Source organism: Charadrius vociferus, unplaced genomic scaffold (assembly GCF_000708025.1).
Source record: "Charadrius vociferus isolate BGI_N301 unplaced genomic scaffold, ASM70802v2 scaffold27, whole genome shotgun sequence".
Classification (NCBI taxonomy): Eukaryota; Metazoa; Chordata; class Aves; order Charadriiformes; family Charadriidae; genus Charadrius; species Charadrius vociferus.
In genome coordinates, this window is record NW_009649173.1 from 514,004 (window position 1) to 535,751 (window position 21,748).

General features: G+C 48.4%; 1 protein-coding gene across 1 annotated transcript in view; it reads right to left on the reverse strand.

The window, feature by feature from the left end:
• Positions 1–21,748, reverse strand: part of CACNA1H (calcium channel, voltage-dependent, T type, alpha 1H subunit) — a 252,953-nt gene that overhangs the window by 113,785 nt on the left and 117,420 nt on the right. Inside the window, exons 2-4 of the mRNA XM_009888554.1 lie at positions 11,197–11,308; positions 8,007–8,140; positions 3,158–3,255 (exon numbers count right to left, since the gene is read on the reverse strand). Of these exons, the coding sequence (XP_009886856.1) occupies positions 3,158–3,255; positions 8,007–8,140; positions 11,197–11,289 (325 nt within the window). The 5' untranslated portion in view covers positions 11,290–11,308. The remainder of the gene's footprint in view (positions 1–3,157; positions 3,256–8,006; positions 8,141–11,196; positions 11,309–21,748) is intronic.

Consider the following 21,748-nt stretch of genomic DNA (forward strand, 5'->3'; position numbering starts at 1 on the left):
CCTGCCATCCCCTGTAACCGCAATGCCGGTGCCAACCCCGGGGACAGCACCGGCCCCGGCTCCGCGCGCAGCGGGAAACCCAGAGCTAGAGGCAAATGGGGGCTTGATTTCATAACGCTTGTTCCCATCGTGTGCTGTCATCGTAAGCCCCCAGGAGCACATCCCGCAGCACGGCTCTTCAGACCTTCCTTGCAAATCTATCTTTGGAAAAGCAGAAAAGACTCGCTTAATTCCCACTGGAAAGACGATGCTGGGCTTTTCTTCTTCTCCCCCGCCCCACTCTCACTAATATCCTCACTCTTTTTTTTTTCCAAAAATGGTTAAAATTTATCTCCCTGTGCCAGAAAACTTTTTTTTCTGCTCAGCTACTTTTGGTATTTTGGGTTGTTTAGTGGCACCATTCTCGAGATTGAATCCATCTGTTCGCTATCCGCTAAGGGTGCTCTGGGCTCTCAGCAGAATGTCAAGCGTGCCATGGGAAAAGAGCAGGAGCATCGGTTAGGCTGAAACGAGGATCAGGATTTCTTTCCGCTCCCATTCCATGTGATGCCTGGTTTAAACCACATAGTAGAAAAATAAAAATAAAGCGGTGAAATGGATTTGAAAAAACAGTGACCACTACTAAAAAAAACCTCCTAACTACAGCCCCTGCCAAACATATAAATCGGAGGAATTGCATTTTTCCAGCCATTTTCAAGGAATAATTTCTAATAGAGATGATGTTTTTATTGGCCAGGGTTCTCCTTTCTTTTCTTAACAAATAGAATAAAAATGAAATAATCTTGTGGGTGAATTTATTGTGCCTGGAAGCAAAGAGCTAATAGCGCTGGCTGGAACCCAGGAAAGTGCCCAGGCATCACCGGCAGAAATCGCCAGACTATTTCTCATGGGTCCCTGCTTCCCCTGTGCCTGCAACTGAATGCCAGGCTCTCCTCTGCTGACCCAGCTGTAATTTGTATCTGCTCGACATCCTTTTGCGACTGCCACCAAGCCGAAAACCCCACTCCCGCCAGCGGTGCGGTGGCCAGGGCAGCATCACTGTCCCAGTGCTGGGGACGGCACAGACAGGACTCAGCGGGACCTGCTGCCACACTGCTGGCTGGGATGCGATGGACGTCCGAAGGTAATCCCCCCGTTAAGCTGTAGCATCCCCATGGATGAAAGACTAGAAATGTAACTCTGTTATTGCCGGAAACTGAAAAAATACAACAAAATAGAGGGTTGTCACTACCCATTCTCTGCAGACACTGGATTATATCAGGTATCAGTCTGAAACAGTAAAAGTACCGACGTTAAAAGTGGATGAAGTTAGTGTCTCATAAACAAGTAGTCTGTGATTATCTGCCCTCCAGGAACTGAGATATTTCTAAGAATACTAATCCTGCCCTGGCACTCGTTCAAGACACTAGTAGTGCTGTAAGACCAGCCTAGCTGCTCATCAAGCCAGACAACTCATCTCCAAACGTGGATTGAGCTCTTTGGATTTAATCTCACATACTATTAACAAAAAATTGAATATTTTCTACAGCCTGTCTTTTGAAAATAAAATAAAATAAAAATCAAAGTGGCAAGCGTATGGGAAGAGAGCCTAAAAGGCTTACTTCAAAGCTTCAATATTAGACTCCTAAGGAAGAAAAACACAAGCTGGACCTAGATCAAAATGTCAGGTAGACTTGGAGGTGTTTGGATCCCTGGGCCTCGGTTTAATATGGATGTAAATCCTCAAATTCCCCTGGCTTCTGCTTTCAGCCCAGCTGAATCCCAGCTTGAGACTCCCACTATTTCTAGGGACAGCTACAAAGGGTTTCATGGATTTAAATAACTTCAGAGCGAGCCCGATCCTCACCCCAGCCTGAAACTTCGGTGGTGCTCCGAGCCGAGCATGTGCCAGTGTCCCTCCGCTCCCCCCAGTCCCAGCGAGGCCACGGAGCCACCGCGCTTAAAATCCCAGAGGAAAACTGTGTTGTGCTTTCAGGCTGCTCCGAAACCCTGGTAACAAAACCTCCTTAGGAAAACAAAGCTCTGGAGGGTTTCATGGTCCCTTTTAGCCTCTTATTTCTTTTTGTCTTGTTTTTAACTTCCAATGATGTCACTGTCAAATTTACAATTTTTTTTTTTTTTTTTTAAAGAAAAATCGTGAAAAATTTGAGCTTGGAGAGAAACTTCAAAGGCTCCTGTGCGTAAACATCCATCTGTTCCTTTGCATGTTCATCTGAGGTGCTGGAACCGAAACCCTTCTGGGGGAGTTTGTTTTGCTCTCCCTAGATGTGCCGACATGATGGGCAATTAATCTAGGCAGGATGTTCAGCGAGGACCGGCGGGGCTGTGTCATTCAAACGTGCTTTTAGAAAGAACAGGAAATGTACTTTTTTTTTTTTTTTTTTTTTGCAAGGAACATCTATGATTTCCATACAATGCCGTTGCATTTCGAATTGAGTGGATTTTGGTTAAAAAATGATGAAAGCGCTACGAAATTAGTACCTTGTAAACGATTGCTCAGCAGACAGCTGATTCTGGCAGGAAATTATTTCAACTTGTTGGTTCGTCTTTCAAATTGGATTTAGAAGACAAGCAGCTGAAGCCACTTGAAAATGGATTTAGGGGCCACTTGAACTTTCTATCGTGGATGAACCCAATTTTGTTCTACATGACAGCAAACCCTCTGTGGTATTTTACCAGCAATGGAGGCTGCTGCGCTTCTAATCCTGAACACAATGAAACAGAAAGACCTTAAATAACTGAGAGGAGAAAATGAACCCATCCAGGGCAAGAAGATCCTTCTTAGAACTGACTTTTCCCCTTTCTTTATAGGAACTTTGTTATTTACTTTGCTCTAGGAGCAGAGAGTTACTTGCCTCAGAGAGTTCACAAAAATGTTGGAAAACAGCCATGAAAATTCCCCCACCCCCCTCAGGTATAAAATCTACTCCCTTGCCCTTTACTAACACTGATAATCATAACAAACGATCTCTAACTTGCTGCTATAAATTAAAATAAATGAACTTGCTCTCCGCAGCGGGAGAGTAGACTACTACTGCAAGGCTTAGCAGGCAGAGAGCCACCCGGGGTGGCTTTAACCCCCTGGTTTTCCTGCAGCCCAGGCTGCTGCCGGCCACCCCGGCAGCGTGCCTGCGGTGCGGATGAATTTGTCACTTACTTGGGACCCTGTTAATGGCTCGTAGCGGCCGAAGTACCCGGACGGTGCGGATGGCAGACAAGCTCACGTTGTGTCCATCCAGAGAATACTCCATCATGCTGCGGGGGAAAGAGGAAAGGTGTCAGGATGCGGGATGCTCTCTCTCTCGGCACGAGGGTGCGGGGCTGCCCGGGGTTGGGGCTGACGCTGCCTGCGCGCTCTGGGAGCCATAGCCCAGGCTTGCAAACCCACCCACTCTGTGTTTGCAGCTTATAATGTGCATCGTGCTGTCAACAGAGGATATAAGGGATATTTCAGCCTCTAAGAGACTGGAAATACCCACACAAGGAGCGACGGTGCAGGGGTCGGCAGGCAGATGCGCTCCCGGGCTAACGGGCTGCAGGCACAGGTAACACATCGGAAAGAAGGACTTGGCACGACAAGGAGCAGCAAAGTTGGGGCCACAGAAATCGGGGCAGAGGGGGTGCCCCCAACTATCTGCTCAGCTCCCCCAGCTGTGCTGCTCTCCCTTTCCATTAGCTTATCGTGCTCCGGCCCGTGGCGCATCCGCAGCCTTCCCGGGGAGATTACTGCACAACTCCATGCAGCTCAAAGTCAATAAGATGTTTCTGATATTATACCCCCTACTAACACCCCAGCGTATTTTCACGCCAGCTTATCTCTCCCCCTATGACAAAAATGTGAATAACCCAGCCGACAAACGACGTTGAAGTAGTTTGGTTTCCATTTTATTATCAAGAATAGGGAACATTTTCTTTTTCATGCTTCGTCTCCATTTCACATAAACATTTCTCTCCCAGGCTGGGAAGGACGTTAAGTCAAGTCAGTTTTCTTGCTCTTTTATAGCAATGAGTGGCAAATGTGTGTAGTGTTGTTTTTTTAATGGGGTTATGGCTAGTTAGCATGGCTGTAATTACAATTTATGAGTTTGACTACAGGGAAGCACTTGTAAATATGTCACAAATCTCTCACCACGCCTGTTCAAATAACATAACAGCATCAAAAGCAACCCTGCGAGTAAGCTGTTGGATCCCATGGAGAAAGAGCTTTTGCTTTGTTTCGATTTGTTTTGTTTTTTAAATAAACAAACAGATATGGAAGGAGGAAGGCAAATACGAGCTGAACTGCTGCAACCAGGCGCTTCAGAAGCTTCAGTGGAAAGGGGTTTTCCAACCCCTTTCCTGTGGCCAGGATGGACCAAAACTGTTATGTGCCATCAAGAAGCAACAGCCGAATGGACTGAAGCAACAGCTGAATGGATTTCAGGCAACAGCAGATGGAAATTCGGTTTCGGGCCAGCCTTGCTCAGGGGCATCATTGCCGGTGTGCCCATGCTCTGCTCTGCCAGAGCCTTGCACTTCGTATTTGGTGCTTTGACCCGCTCTACGAAGTTTAATTGGGAATATCTAGGTGTTCTGATGTTTGCTTCTCTTTTCTCTTTGTCCTGAAGCTGTTTGGTGTAACCCCGCGATATCACTGGCATTGCACTGAGGTGACTTTGGCCCGTTAGCCTTAATTTGCCATGATTTTGAGCTGTTTTCAGTGATAATGTTCCAGAGATATTTTTTTGATTCTGAAGTAGTTAGTGAGTCTTTATAAATCAAAACCACCTTAAAGCTTGTACGTAGGAATTGAGCTGAACGTGATGAATAGCTTTAAAACTCAGCACAGCATGAAAACAGGTTTTAAATCTAATGCGTGTTCATTAAGCAGACGGAGCAGAGCAGTGGGAAGCAGCCTGGAGCCGCACGAAGGACCACACAGTGGGAAAGCCATCGGAAATGCCCGTTCACACCTGCGTCGAGGGGCCTGGAGCCAGCACCAGGTGTCTGCTCCAAACAGACCTTGCAGGAATAGACAAAGCATTGTTTAAAGTCCCCTGAATCTACTGGCTGGCGTGGTCCCAATACAGCACGCTCAAAATTTATCGGGTGGCTGAGTAAGTGGATTTTAGTGTAACTGATACAGTTTTTGAACTACTAATAGCATGTAAAAGGAGTATGAAATGCTCTGGTGGGAGCTGGTTTTGTAGTCCAGAGAGCACACGCAACTATTAGCGTGTTAAAGGGACGGCTCCTGGGGCCTGACTTTTACTTGGCCCTTGGAGTTTCAACGGGGCTGATAAAAGGTGAATAATCCAGGATTTGGCCTGGGAAACAGAGTTTCTGACCCTGATACTTTGGACTTCTGTGATACTCCATTTAGGATTTGAAAATAAGTCTCAGGCGGATCTACATCACCCACCAAAGCCAACCCGAACCACTTGATGGCTTCCAGATTGAACCTTCTGCAGGCAGTGCAAACATTTGAAACCTTCACGAAAAAGCCAAAGGTTTCTTTGTCAAGGCCAAGCTTGAGGTCTTTTTCTTGTATCACACTTGTAAGCCAAGAATACACTGGAAATGCCTGACAGAAACCTGCTGGAGCTGGAAATTTTGGGTACGCAAGGACTGGAGATCTGGGTGGACCGGCACCTGGGTGGTAGGTGATTCCCTACAGCCTCCGAGTCTGAAAAAATAGGAGGCACAAGCCTTTGCGATGTCTTCTACCACGAAGAGTTTCCAGTCTTTCAGCTGTCATGTTAAAAGATGTCCAAAGCATATCATATGAGCCTGCAACGTCTCCAGGGACTGCATGCACAAGAAACTTCTCTGGTTTCAGCTCTTGTGGACAACGTTTTTGATGCTCGGGAAATGCTTTCAACTTGGCTGCTGGACAGACTGCAAGGTTGTAAGCTCCATTCGGTCTGAAATTTTCCAGGGTACATTTCTCAGGCGAGCAAAACATGAAAGGGCTTTCACTGCTGGAACAAACTTCAGACACAATCTGTTGCTAGAGGCAGAAGATATGTTTATTTTGTAGTTTCCCTTCTTACCCTCCGCTCCCTTTGGTATACTTGCTAGTAAGCAAAATCCGCTTATTTAAGGCGACCGAACGGGACAAACAAAGCAGGCAGCACTGCCTATCACTTGTTTCCCTTCTTATCAGAAAAAAAGCCTCATAATAACTTCACTGCTTCCTGGAAAAAGCGACTCTTGTTATTCCAGTGGCGTGCTCCCTGCTGAAACCGCCTCCAGTTTCAGGAGCAGACAGTGGATTGAACAGTGGTGGTGGGAGAGGTGGGAGAAGTGAAGAACCCCAGCCCATCGCACAGCTTGTCCTTGCCCTCCACCAGCGTTACTGGCCAGCCCAGCTCCCACACCAGCCTCTCTTCTGAGATATGGGAAATAATGTCACAGGTATGGCTTGAATATACCAAAATCATCTGGAGATGGCCCAGAATCAGCCAGAGAAGGGGCCGTTGCTCTTTTCATCTTCAGCCTGAGTAACACCAGACTGGCAGCAGGGCTTCCCATCAGGATCTCCCGGTGTTTCTGCCGTTTTCATTCTTCTCAAACATATGCCAGCCACGGAGGGTGGAGAAATGCCCTGGAAAACTACCAAATTGACTCACCGGCCACCTTCCCCCTCGTCCCAGGTACTATGTGAACAAAGATCCAGGTGCCAAACCTGACTCTGAGGTCTGAGCAGAGGGCTCAGCCTTTCTGCCTGCACGTGCTATTTTATTCTCCCGCTTCGCTGGGATGATCTGTTTGATGATATGGGCAACCTCCGCTCGCCCATCAGGAGAGCTCATCCTGCAGGTTCAGCGTGGGGACAACACTTTTGGCACGTTGGTTATGGGCGGCAGATTTCTGATCCCGAGTTCCCCCTGCAACCACAGCCTTGGCTCTTCCCCTACTCCTTCTGCCTTAAACGCTGCAGCAGCTTTGGAAAGAAAAAATAATTAACTGCTGCTTTTGTTGTCCCTGCTGTTCTTTCCTGGGCTGTAACCGCACACAGGTTCAAAGGAAGCTCTGCTCAGGAGAGCTCATGTTTTATTCAAACCAGTAAGGCCATTCCTAATTGTATTCCAGACAAATAACATGGAGCAAACACAAAACTCCATTAGTGCAGTGGAGATTGTACATCGCTAATGTAAGGGTAAAAATGCCCCAACATATTACAGGAATGTTCTAATTAACCCCAGGCTGGTCATTATAAACCCAGGAATTACAAAATAAGGCAGAGCTCTGTAATTAAACAGTCTATCCCTTTCTAGGGTATACTAAGCTGGTAAGAGAGCCTGGGGTTTCTAAAATCCATTTATTTGTAGAAAAAAGTTTTAGACTTGCCAAGCTTTTAGTTGACTCAGTTTTTCCCTATGGGTGCGAGGGAACTGGTGTCAAAAGCACCCAGATCTTCCCTATATCTGTTTGTTAACACATCCTGCTCAAATAAGCAGCTGTGGGAGACGGTATGAAAATGTAAACCAAGAGAGGTTTACAGGAGGCATTTGCACACACTTGTAATTTCTGTCCGCTTTTGGCCAGCTTCTTCCACTGAGATTTCAACCTTCCGAACCAGATTTTTGGGCTAGATTCTCCTTGTTTGGCCAATTTCTGCCTCTCTACTTCACTCCCACAGTGTCACATAGGAGGAGCGGGACTGAGCTGCTGTTTGCTTTTTCCACGCGTTCTGGAGACAGCATCCTTAACCACAAGCACTGGGACATACTGGCCATCACATGAACTAGATCAGCGTGCACTTGATTTGACAGAGATGACACTGGTGAAAGGATTGCTACTGGAAACCCGATGTCTTTTGCCCTGACATTCATACCCCACCCCATAATCCAACATGGTTGCCAGAGGTGAAACCAAATGAGACTTAGGAGACTTTGTCTTGGCTTGAGCCTGGCAGCTTTCACAAGACGTAATGAAAACCAGCCAGGACAACCTACAGATTTGGCTCTGGGGTTTTCTTGCTTTCACCGTGCAGAGCAAATTTATGAGGTTTTGTTACTGACCCCGCCATCACGATGAAGAAGTCCAGGCGATTCCACGTATCTCCAAGGTAACACTTCTGCCCGAAGATCCCCAGAGCCACCATCTTGATGACCATCTCCACCGCAAAGAAAGCGAAAATGAAGTCGTCAAATGCCTGGAGACCAGTAAAAGATTATTACAGTCAGTTCTGCTGTGCTCTCTTATCAGGGAAAAGGAAAGCAGAGACACGAGCGCTCCCACCACAGAGGGACTCTGTATACCCTGGCAGACGCTGTCAGGCAAAGCACCGGTACCAAAGTGCCACCTACTGAACTCAGAAAGAAAACCTGCAGTACGTGATGGGTGGTGGCAACCCCCGAGCACAGCTCCTGGGTCAGCTGACAGTCTGGGAAGCATTAGCAGCTTCTATTAATCTACTGACAAAGATACCAAGATACCATGGTTCTACAGGCTGGATATTTTTCTTGGCATTTAAAGCCAACGCATTCACCAGCGGCTCGTGGTTGGGTCTGTGAGGTCTCAGCAACTTGCACTGGAAGCTGAATTTCCAGACTGGGCAGCTCATACCTCCTAGAAAGAATTTGTCCCATCTAACAAAGGGGAGATGTGCTTCACCTTTGATGCCTTCATGGACTCCCAAAGGGACCAGTTTCCCTCCCACAGACCCAGACAGAGCTGGGAGTGAATGCGCACATCAAGCAGAGGCTGAAGCAGTAACTATAAGGGCACATGAGGAATGACTGGAGCGGTTCCTCATGGTGCGGAGGCTCAGGGCATCCTGCTGGCAAGCCCGTGCGCCCAGCGCAGGAGCCTCTTGATGAAGGTCAAAATTTGGGGTTTTAGATTACTGTGAAAACAAGAAGAGAAAATAAAGGTCCACAAATTAATCCATTGCTGCCCTACAGAACACCCCTCAGCCTTTACTTAAAGAATGACTTCTGTAGGGTAGCGGGGCCTTGGACAGCTGTGATTTCTCCAGCCTTCCTGGAGACTACAGGTACATGTATGAACTGTGGATGTACTCGAAGATACTGCAATGGACTCCGTTGTAAACACCCTTCTACGCGTTGCCTGTAAATCTGAACATCAGGAGATACAGATTGCTTTTAAATCACGTGCAGAGGCTTTGTTGTTGTGAATGACAGACTTGATAAAGCACAGGAACTTCTCGATCTACAGACATGACTGCTGCTGTCCAAACCACTCTCTTAATGACTATACTGCTTGGTATTGTGTCTCTGGCACTTCACATTGAGGGCTGAGTGGATTAATGGTAACATTAACAGAGTATCCACATGGAAGCCACGTTCCCACTGTGCATCCGTGTTACCCCTGCGTGGCTGTGTGTGAGCACCATCTTCTCCGGCTGTTGGCTTTATCAACCAACCTTTGCCTTGATAAACTACACAGAAGTTTTGCTCCATTATTTCAGTTCATTTAATAACTGGCATCCAAACGCCTCCATAAAGAAGTTCAGGCTTTTCTACCTCCTGTTCTGGCTTCCATTCCCTCCTGCAAGCTGTGACAGGGTGAGGGATAACGATGGCTTTACTTGGAGCCCTTTTCTGCCTGCAAATCCTTCAGGATAATACACTGGTTTTTGCAAATATACTCAATATGTTGTAATCATTGAGCTGGTATTAGAAACCAAATTCAGTGCCTGGGCTCCTCGCAGACTGTGTGTGTGTCTGTTCTGGGGAGAACAGACCATGCAAGCCATGCGACTGCAACCTGATTAAATTATGAAAAAAAAGGAAGCAAACAACGAGCATTCAATAATGTCACCTCCTTGGCCAGGCAGGATTCCCTTTGTCTGCCTGGACACTTTGGCAGGGATGGGCATTGTCCAAACCAAGTCCCACGTGGGTGAATACAGGCAGAGAAACGGCAGTATAACCTTTCAGGAGAGATCGGAAACTTTCTGATGGGCTCTCCGAGGGCAGCTTAGCCCACAGCTGCCTGCAGCGTGACATTTTCTGGTGAAGGAGATGGACTAGCCACCTCTGGATGCCGTTTCACACCAACCCCGAGCCTCACCCTCTGAGACAATCCCTATGCTGGATACCTCTGGTGGCAACAGTTGCTTCAAAATTGATCTCATTCCATAACAAACCTCTAGTGGCTTCTCAATTCAGCTGGTCTACTTGGCTCTGCATTTAACAGATCCTCTTTTAAGGTTGAAAGAGGATTTGATGATAAACTCTGCTATTCCTGGCATTTGCAGGCAGCTCTGGCCCAACCTTTGAAAGAGGCAGGAGAGGCTGGTTGGAAGGATCCCACTGGCCTCCCCGTATGGCTGTAATGCTCAAAGGGAAATAAAGCAGCAGATCTGTGCAGGATTTGAACAAACCAAGCCCGTTGCACTACCACATGTCGGTAGTCCCTGCCTAGGTTGATGTAATGCATTAGAAACAAGGAAAGTTGGTTCCAAGCCTGAGAACCGAGTTGCTGCAGGAAGCCCAGCGCCAAGGTGCAGCCCACACACCAGATGCTGCCAGGATGTGCTTCCAAAACGAATCCTGCGGGCATATGGCAGCGAGGGGATTGCCAGGACACAGTGAGGGATGAAGTGACGAGCGTGATGCCCCACTAAGCTTAGGGTGGCCAACAAGGGTCTGTGAACTTTGCACGCGTATGCATTTCCCAAAGGTCAGTTGTGGCATTTGGCAATGCTGAGCTTCAGCTGGTGGGGTGGGCTCTGCTGCGGAGGACATCGGGCACGGGCCCGTCCCGTGCTTTTTTCTTCATGAAGAAGGGAACGAAATGGCAAGGTCACTGGTGCCGTACTACACAGACCAGACTACGGCAATCCAAGAGATGCTGACAGTGAGCTGGCTGGTGTGGAACCAACTGACTGCGAGCAAGAGGTTCCCAGCAACATTGGCCATCCTGTAATTAAAAAGTGTTCAACACCTCCAGTGGGAGCTGGATGCCCAGTTTTGGGTCCCTCTACCTTTACTGGTTGTGTATAGAAAGGATATTGCTGGGGTAAGTCCAAATCAGTCAGCCTTCAGGTGTCACCTAGGGCCATGACAGCAGGTCTCCTTGGTGGACAGACTTGGCATTGGAAAAAACATCTTTATGGGGAGGGCTTTCATGGCTGGATCCTGGGGAAATGGGTCAAGATGGGGGTCCCAGCTCCTAGGATGGCCACCCCACCCCACCACACCCAACACATCCCAGGCAAGTGGGTCAGCACAGGATCCTTACCTCCAGTATGGTGCACCGCTCTGACTGGCACTCCACGTCCTCGCAGGGTTGGAACATGCCCAGGGTGACACAGTTCAGGAGGATGACCAGCATGCTGACGTGCTCGAACCAGGTGAGAAGAGGGCGTTAAGGAGAGCACAAGCTTCAGTGGCCATCAGGAAGGGGGAAGCTGAAGCACTGTGCCATTTACACGTCAAAAAAGCCTTTGCTCCTCTTGAAAGCACAAAAGAAAACACTGCCAAACATCCCAGATTTGCTAAGGTTTGAAGTTTTTGGCAACTAAGGAGACAGCCCTAGAAAGGGTACTCCTGTTGAGATGAAGGGACAAAGGATGCTTTTCATTTCCTACGCAGCAGCAAAGTCAGAGAAGCGCAACCAGGCCCACGGCTACGCTTTCCATCTCAAGTCCTCCACATCGCCATTCCCTTCTGTACTTCATGCCCACCCAGAGGCAGTGGAGACACAGCTGCCTCTGTCCCCCTCCCACAGCAACTTTCATGTCCAGATCTCAAAGGGTTTTACCAGTGAATCACCCCACATGTCCCCTAACATTAACTCTTTCACTACCAAGCTAAACAAAGCAAGACAAAGAAAGATTAATTAATTCAGGCACCACCTGAAACCCAGCTTGTGCCTGGTGCCTTGCTCCAACCAGTGAGGCTGCTCTCCTCGCTTCTGTCTTGAGTCATGGGAATGGGTGCTGAACGCAGGCTATCTCCTTCCTACCAGTTTCTAAGTCTCAAGGAACTATAGAGTCCATTTTGAGCTCTACATCATGACTGAGGATGAAGGCAAAACAAAGCCAAGTTGATGGCACAAGCTGGTAGGGCCAAGGATGGCGGCATGTTGGGATATGGGATGTAAACCAGGACCCAGGGTGCACAGCACAGGCTTTGAAAGGGACAGAAAGGGCTCAAGGTTGGGTGTCTCCAGTCAACAAAAAAAAGACCATATTCTCTTACAGGACCAACCAGTGCTCAATTGCACTAATATTAATAGTTTCAAAGTAGTAAGTGCTGATTTGCATCAGTGCAAAACAGGCCCAGAGGTTACGATTACTGCTGCTGGTATGACTATTAAAAATAATAAAAAAAGATTTGGGGGAACTAAACAGGAGTTTCACAAATTAAGCATGAATGAGAGAACTGTTCTTAGGAAAATAATTGGAAACATCTGTGTATGAATAAACCTTTATGCTTTCAAACACACAAGCGTATGTGAGCAAGGGATCATGGAGAAAGAAGCGCACAGACATTTATCCATTCTGATAACAATAATTCTCCTGCTCTGGAAACCTGAACAAAAATACCTACCACATTTATCCCTGCTGCTTTTATAAGTATTTTATCGGGCATTTTATCAGTTCAGCGTAAGATTTATCACAGCATAAGATAAGGCAAGTGCAGGGCTGCAATTTCAAACTACTTTTGCACATGTGTTCTCATTTATCCAGGTTAAAAGCAAAAAGAGCAATCAGCGGGTAAGGTCCTGCAGCTTCCCTAAAACCTGAACACAAACCACTTCTTGTTTTAGAGAGGGCCTTAATTTGAAAATTCAGAGGTAGAACACCTCGGAGCCCATGCGGGAGACCAAACACGTCAGACTTGGAAACCCACTTGTCTAAAATGGAAATGCATGATATCAAATAAACAAATGAAACAAAAACCCAGGTCACTTTGTCGGTGATGCAGAAGGATCTGGTACAGGCGAAGCTCCTGGCCCAGTCCCAGAGGACTTGTGCATCGCTGAAATACCAACACTGGTTTATTTTAATTTCTCCCTCCATTCAATGACTTCTCATTTTTGACATCTTTAGGGCCTCTTTGGATCCCCTTCCCTTTTGCCTGATTAGAAGCAGAGTGGTAATCCTGCTCTATAGAGAAAACAGTCCCCATCAGACCCAAGCAAAGCCCAACCCATGGCCACGTCTTACTTACAATATTTGCATTGTTGATGGGATTCACGTGGAACTCCCTGTAAACACGACTCCTGTGCTATTCCCAGGCTGCCTGCAGTTGCACTCATTGCACTTAATATACTTGGAGATGTTTTTTTCCTTTAAAGTAAAAAAAATGACAGCATGTGGATTTTGAACTGTTAAAAAAAAATAAAATAACTGTGCTGGTGAATTAGGTCTTCTGCTTCCTCTGGAGGAGGGGAACACCCTGGCCCTGTACCTGGTTGCTCCAGCCTTGCTCCTCCATCCTGCCCGGGGACACTCACCCTGCACTTGTGCCAGCTCCATCCCCTGCTGCTCCAGCAATGGGGAATCGTGCCAACGAGGCTTTTCCCTGCGATGGGAGCGACAAGGCTTTTGAATCCACCACTCTCCAAGGGTTGCTGGTCACGTTACTGTTCTCCATCCTGCTCTCCACTGCTTGAGCCCTTGTTTCTAGCAGAACCGATCAAGAATTAGAAAACACTGATTCATCAAAGCGAATTGTTGGCGTGGACCGGTTCTGATGGAAACATTCTGTTGTCTTAAAACAGACTTTTTGGCATAAAACGTGGAAGAGTCTGTCCCCAGAGAGGCAGAGGCACAGCCCATTGCTGAAGGGAGTCCTCAGGAGCATGGGAAACCCTTATGGATGTCAGGGTCTCCCGCACCCTGGGCTCTTCTGGCTTCTAGGTCGGTTCTTGTCTGCTGCTCATCATGATACAAAATGACAAATATTTCAAAAAGAACATTTTCTGAGCAGAAAACTGCTTGCCCTCTGGATCTGGCATCTGCCCCTATTTTTTATTTCAGTGGAGTGACCGAAGCCTAAGGCTGAAGATGTTTGTGGGGTAAAGCCCCTGTTCTGCTGAGTTACCCTGGACCTTTGTTCAGGTGCTCTGCTCATCAGATCTCTAAAAACTTCTTTCTTCTAAATGATCTAATTGTGGTTTTTGCAGTTAAATAACCACCTGCATGAGAAGAATTGCCACTGGAGTTAAAACGAGTGCCCTGATTCCTTAAAGACAGGCAAGGCCACCGCTGTCCCCTGTCCATCTAACACTAAAGCTGAATTTGGTGTCTTTCAGGACACCAGAAGAGTTGTTTTAATTTTCTAACAGAAAAAAAGACAGGCTCTCCCTTAGCACTGTGGTCACAGACGCTGTCAGCGTAGTCAGCAAGGGTCAGCCACAGCTGCGAGATGGAAAACGGCAACGCTGCCGCACGTAGAGAGAAAAGAGACAAAAGAGAACTTGTGTTGCCTTTGAAGAAAAGGCTGAAAAGGTGGAAGAAAATGCACTGCGGGGAACAGTTTTACTTTGGCCAGAGAACAGGCTGGAGGAGGAAGCCCCTGCTCAGGGCTCAGACATTTCCCAGGGATGCTCCCGTCCTCCCTCATCCCTGAACCCTTCCCGAGGGGATGCGGTTGGAGGGGTCTGAGCTGAAAGGCCCCGTCCCTGCTCAGCCCCTCCAGCCCACCTTCTCCTCCCGTGCCTGCGGCTCCCTCAAAGGCATTAAGCTCCTGCCCTATTTATTTTCACATCAGATTAATGACAGTGAAATCCCTAATTCGAAAGCGGGATTACCCCGAGTCCTGTGCACTAATGGGACTAATCCTCCCTCCCTCCGGTGCACAGTTATTCAAGAGAATTTCAGTTCACTCCCCCCTTCCTTGCTCCTGGCTCTGGAGGAGCCCCAAAAGCTGTGCTTTAACCCCAGCCAGCTGCTTTCCCAGAGCCCCCCCAAAGCCATCTGACCTTCAGCAGCCACCTGGAGATGCCCCAGAGCAAACCCCCTGGGCAGCGGGAGGTGATGCTGCTTCACAGGGTGGGATTATAGAGGGCACCTTTTCACAGCATCCTTCTCACGGAGCCCAGGCCAGTTCAAAATGCCCATCAAGAAAGAAAAGCCCCTTTCTCGTAATGATGGGAAAACACCCAGTAGGGAGAGGAAAAGATGAAAGAAGTCCAAGAGCAGCCCAATACCAGGCTTGTGCCAGCACAAATAGCAAAGATGTGGCTGAAGACAGAAATCCCACGGACCAGAACAGCCTCGTGGGTGACCCTACAGCATTGCTGCACATCCTGCCCGGCTTTTTTTTGCAACCAGGAGGTCAAGGAAGGCAAGGGATGGTAACACCAAACTCAGCCATATGGGGCTGCTGCTCGCACCCGGAGTGGCACTGGCTCTCGTGCTGCTGGAGATGGGATGGGACTGGCTTGGGGTCCTCCTGGTCCTCCGGCAGCAGTGGTGGCTGCGACCCGCTAAAACCGTGACTGTGCAAAAATGGGTACTTCTGAGTTACCATGGAAACTGCTGCTCTCGAGGCCACCGAAGCACCACCCAATTTAAAAGCAGCCAACTTTGCGACTAGGAGATTTAAAAAGAAAAAGATGCAAAGGGGAGATCTAGACTAACCGCCGGAGGCAAAGATAATTGCAAAAGATTTCCGTAATATTTCTCTCTCTGCCACAAATTCCTGGGTAATGACATCTCCAGCGTATCTGGGCTGAGCTCAAATCCCCTGGACACCCTTTGGGCAGGAGCTGGGGAGCGGCAGAGCCCTGCCTGCCCTGGGGGGGGCTGCTCCAGCCACACAGCCCCACGCTGTGGGATCGACACAGTCTCTTACGCTAAAATCTGCCCCCCAGTTTAGGATGCTGATGCTCTTGGGCAGCTTTTCACGGGGTTTTACTGAAATCACCTCCAGGGAAAGACCAGTGGCTTGGGGATGAAGAGGTCTGGTTGCCAGAAGATGCCTCAGCATGGGCAAGACCTGCTTTTTCGGCTGACCCGTATAGCTGGTAAAGCCTTGACTTGATTTAAAAAGAGAGATAGGAATTGAAGGGTGTGTTGAAGCAGTTGCTGAAGAAAAGCTCGAGTGTTTCCAGCAGTAAAACTGAGTGGCAGGAGCCCAACACAGAGTTGAGGTTGGGGGGCCACTCACCGGCTCCACGTCACTTTGCCACTGGTATCGGCGCCAGGGGATGTGTTTGGAGTGTTGGAGTAGGCAACCCAAAATAAAGCTTTGCAGGAGCTGTGCATGTGTCCTGCCCAGAGGGAGAGCTCCCAGCACCTCCTGCCACCGCCAGCAGCCCCTGCCTTCTGCCACCGGCAGTGGGGCTCCACAGCACTCCTCCGTCACCGAGGCAGTGACACAACAAGACTCTCATCTCCTAAGGACATCACTGATGAATTAAGGGATCCAGCTAACAAACACGCACAAAAAAATGTCTTTAAAACTGCTGTCTGGTGGGTCCAGAGCAGAGCGAGACATCAGAGTCGCTTTGCATCTCGGGATGCAGAGCAGACCGAGGGGACCAGCAGTGGTACAGCATTTCACAGCATCAATGATTTTTCTTAATGCAGCATTTCCTGGAGACAAGTTTGCATTTGGCCTCCGATTTAACTTTTCCTTTACCTCTCTCCCTTTTTCAAGCAGTGCACTTGTGACTTTTTGTGTTGCTGACCTCAGGCCCCAAACTGAGGAGCACAGGAACGGGGCAACCCCAATGTCACCGCCGCACCTCCGGCCGGTGTCACGCAGACCTGCCCACAGGTCGCAAGGACAAAACCCAGAGGGAGAACTTTAACACCCTGGCCTCCAGACCCTCACATTTCACTTTAAAAGAGACTTATTTTTTTTTTTAAGTTTATGGCAACAGAATAAACTTAAGTGAAAGCAGAAATAAGTTGTGTCCTCGCGGAGCGCACAGCGCTCATGCGGTAATTTACACTTGTTTAGTTTAACTGGTTTAGGCACGGATCTAATTAAACTGGAAGACCAGCCCCAGCCAGGTCTGACGGCTCTGTCTCCTCTGGGGATGGGTTGTACGCCGTGACATGGATGGTTGCAGGCAGAAGAAAAGAATGACTCTGCTGAGCTGAAAAATGCCAAACCCAAACCCAGCATCCCCCAGCTCCTTTCCGCCATAACCCTCCAATTCTTGGCCCAAAAAGAAATGTAAAATTAACTGCAACGATGCAGCGTGGATCTCTGTTTCATGTGTTTTGGCCAGCAAAACAGTGTGGATAATTTCTGTCTCTAGAAGACTTTCAGATCCTTATAGATTTGCACAATGCTATAAGGTGAATTCTTAACCTGCAGGTCAAAGTCTAATATTTTCTTTAAAAATTTGCAGGTCTTCTTGAAAATAGAAATGAAAGACTTAAAAAGAAAGTGCTTGTCTTGTTAGAAAGCTAGAGCTTCGACATCTATTTTAAAATTGCACAGGTGCAGAGTAGACTGCCATGTCTGTGGCTCTGGTTTGTGTTGTGTTCACTTTGCATCGGTCATTTCCCCACTCCAAATAACGCACAGAAACCTCCAGTGACGTGGGTACAGGTCAGGCTCAGACATACCGTAACGCAACCCCTCTCCTTCATTAGGCAGTTCAGCCAGTCTGTGCCTCCCCGTTTTCAGGGAGATAATCTCTACCATCCGTCACTCTAATTCTAAAAATATTTCTGCAATAAACACAGTAAAAAATGCTGGGACCGTATTACCACTGTGTCGCTAACTCCTTTGCTTTCATCCCATGCCTCGTGATGAAGGACGTGCTGCCTCAAATTCCCAGGTCCTTCAGAGGGATCAGTCTCAGCTTCATTTAAAAGTTCCCAACCCCAACCCTCATTTCGAAGCGCTCACGTTGGAGAGAGGCAGGAGCCAAAAGCCCAACCACCCAGCAACTGAAAAGCAGCAAGACAAGATCATGGCGCTTACTATTTTCACATAATCTTATTATTTTTAAGCCAGTCAGGGGATTTTGGAGACTTAACCCATTATTATAAACTCTTGGATTTGGCAGTATTGTGGTTATTGCTGTTATCATATCTGTATGTACTGCACACAATGCTGAGGAATAACACAAAGCAATAAAAGCCAAGTTATAGTTACACGGAGAACATATGTTTACAGAAGAAGCAGCCAACTGAAGTTTCAGTTTTTATAGTCTAAGATGTGACTAATGCACTAAATATACACACACACATACATATACACACACACGCATCTGAGAGACGGGGATTTTCAGAGTGAGCTGGGTATGTACCGCTCATCGGAGAGCCGCAGGACTCGGGTGTGGAATTCCTCCTTTGCAAAATCACAGCCTTGTGATTTGCCTTGAGAAACGAGACCGGTCGGAAACCTGAGGACCTGCTTGTAGACCATCCAACGCCGCATCTCTCCCCCGGCAGCGGCAAGAGCACAACTGGCTGCAGGAGGAGAGTTTGGGGAGGCAGGAGAGGGGCTCAGTGCTCTGCCCGAGTCATCCAGCAGACCCCGAGGCCACGAGGATGCCCACCTACTTGGTCGGACCACAAAGCAACCGCTGTGTGAGATGGCAATGGGGCTCCTGCAAAGCTGTGGAGCATCAAAGCACTTGCAGGAAAAGGGGATGGGGATGGGGGGAGAGCAGGGAATGGGGTGGGCACGGCCGCTGCCTTGTCCCAACAAGCCCCACGGCAATGCCACCGCATCTGTGTCTCCATCTCCTCTGACTGATGGATGGGCCACCCTGAAAGGTTTGGGTACGGGTAGGAAGTTGCTCCAGTGTAGAAATATTGAATTAAAATTACCTAGTGACTGTTTTAGCAGTATTTAGGGGTACTGCCCAAAGACCGGCAAATTACAGTAATAACACTTCCCAACCCTTCGTGCCACCAGTGACAAAAATAGCTTTAAAAGTCTCCAATATCTACCTCATCCTGTATGCTAAGTAACAGAAAACAGTCCAAGCTCAACGATATTTGGTAAATAGGAGCAGGAAAAAAATAAAAAGAAAGAAAAAGAAAGAACAGAACTGGAAGAAAAATGAGTCAGAATAAAATTCCCAAGAGGCAGCGCTGGCTGGGGCTGGCATAATTTTAAGGAACGTTCTTATTTTTAAAAAGTTGATTGATTAAAGCTATTTTTAGTGCCCATACTGCACTGGATCATTCGGGTTCGTTTGCTTATGAATTGTAAAACAAAATGAGGCAGCTGCACTTCAGAAATATATACCTCCCCAACAGCACCACAAACATGCAGACCAGAAGTAATATTTCAGCCCGAAAGACACCAAGTTGGCACATGTCTTTGGAGATGGGGCTGACTGCAGAGAATTCTTGTTTAAGAAAGGATTAGCCTGAGTTCCTGGAATATTTGCATCCCGCTAGTTTGCTATAAAATAACCATAACGGGAATCCAACCCGATACCAGCCCTAAATGGACCTCGAGCACCAGGCTGTTCTGCTGGGTTGCTGCAGGATGCACTTTTCTCCCCCAAAATGTGAATAATCCCCTTTGCCTCGCACAGCTAGAGACCGACGAGCCCATCTTGGGGCAGAGCTCTTGGATCTGGACCTCACTAGATGATTTTTGGCTGAAGCATAGCAGGTTGCAGCCCTGGGCCTCCCAGATATGCCATATACACTACGGCCAGGGCATCCCACACTTGGAAGACTTCCCTGTTGTGATGCTCCTCGTCACGCAAGGCAGAAACCTTCCTGCGGCTCCCGAGATGCTTACACAAGCGCGGCTCTCTGCAAGCCACGGACCTGCTGCACGGCGGCTGCCTTCAGTGCCCGTATCGCCCATGTGCCCTTTGAACCCCCTCCTCTTTTGTTTTGGCACCGAAGGTATTTGCTCTGAAAGCACTGAGAAGTTGGCATTTATGCTGCCAGGGAGAAGTCGGTAATGCCCAACCGAGCCACCGCCGCAAATGGGCAGTGGTCCTCAAATAACCCCCCCCTTACTGACAAACTTTGGTAGGGACTGTAACGCAGAGATCAAAGCTTGTTCACAGATCATTCAACGGCAGTCAAAGGAGGCTAAATCCATCTCATTATGCACCTTAAATCATTCACCTCACTCAATCTTTTGGAGCCATAATGAATTTAAAAGCAGTTAACTCCAACTCCTTGTCATGTGTCATTTGTCAGACAGCTTCATTTTCCCTGCCTGTTGTCACAGCTTTGTAAGGCTGTTACAAGACAGGCGATGCGGCAAGTCGCAGCTATTGGGGATTAAACTTCAAACTAAAAGGATGATACAGGCATAAAAGCACCTCGAGGGGTGCACACGCTCGCGCTGCCTCCCGATGCGGCTCAGTTGATGCAACACTAATCTCCCCCCCGTTCTTGGGGCTTTTCAAGCATAAAACCAGGATCCCTCAAACCCCATCGCTACCGTCGCTGTTCCCTGCCACGTGCCTCCCCAGCACAAACCGGTCCCGGCAGATCTCGTACCTCCCAAACGAGCTGAGCAGGGAAATCAAGGCAACGCAAACCATCGCTGTGCCCAAACCCATGGGAAAACCTCCCCACGTCAGCCCGCCGGCACGCATCACCCTGGAAACATCACCTCCCCTGCCTGTGTGAAATTAGTGCCTGTTAATGCCCAGAGTGATGATAGCAAATGGATTTAGCGTGTTGTTAAGGCATCCTTAACTGCTCCAAGATGCCCCGAGAGAAAACAAGGTTGTATTGATTAAAGTGACATAAATGGACTTTGGCACAGCCGTGCCGCACCGGGCCAGCTCGGGAGCTGCCCTCCGAATTTTCATTTCTATTACATGACGGAAAACACCATCTTATATGGTTTAAGTTCTGCAGCTGGAACCCCACAGCCGGAGCGTGCCAGAGGAGTCGGGGTTATCAGGGTTTTCCTGCCTGCGACGACTGCTCTGAAGCCCTTGAGTGGCGTGCTGGGACCACCCAGGAAAGCTTCTGTTCCTGCCATTTTCACATATAATGATAAAAACTCTCAGTAATTCAAAGGTGCTGTTCCTGATTGATGGTGCACGGAGATCTCAGGGCCAGGGCAAGAGATCAAGTCCCTACCACTTTACCCAAAATAAACTCAAGTCGCCTCTAAACACATCACAACCCGTTCAGCCACCGAATCCACTAAATCCACCCAAATGAGAGCGTTTCATGCTCACTAAATTCCCAACCATCATTTACCCAGCAAGGAGACAAGGACAGAAACAGTGTTTTGCCTAGTCCCCTCCGCCTGCATGACTCACTTGATTAAAATACATATAAGCACCTATCGAAGCAGTGACATGCGAGGGTGGGCAATCAGAGCAGGTAATTGCTTGAGAGAGACGGGCGCGTGGGTGAGACGCCAAATACTCGGGGAAGTGGGTCACAGAGGGCAGAGAGCCGCAGCCGCATCCTCGGGGGTGGCTCAGTGTCATGGCAACTCAGGGCTGCAGCTCGGCTTCCCGAAACGATGCTGTCGGGGGGTGAACCCCGGGTGGGAGGTTGAGCCCTAAATATCTCCCGTGCCAGCTTTGCTCGGCGGTGGGCGATGCGGGAGGGGGCTGCGGGGAGAGGATGGGGGAGATGGGGTTCACAATCCACAGAGCAAATACCACTGGTCTCACGCAGCTGGTGCATCGGCAGGTCTGGACCAAGCATGGTTTCTCCCATTTACACCAGTATCCTGATGAATTAGAAGGCTGAAGCAGCCTTCCCCGGTGCCCTCCGTGCTGAGAAGTAGGAGCTGTCACCCGTGGGGGACCAGGCAGGTGACAAACATCACAGCATCCCCTTCCTGAGGAAGGTCAGTGCAAAGATGAAGCTGCTCCAGGGCTGGAATTCCCCTGGAAACACATCACCTTTGCATCCCAT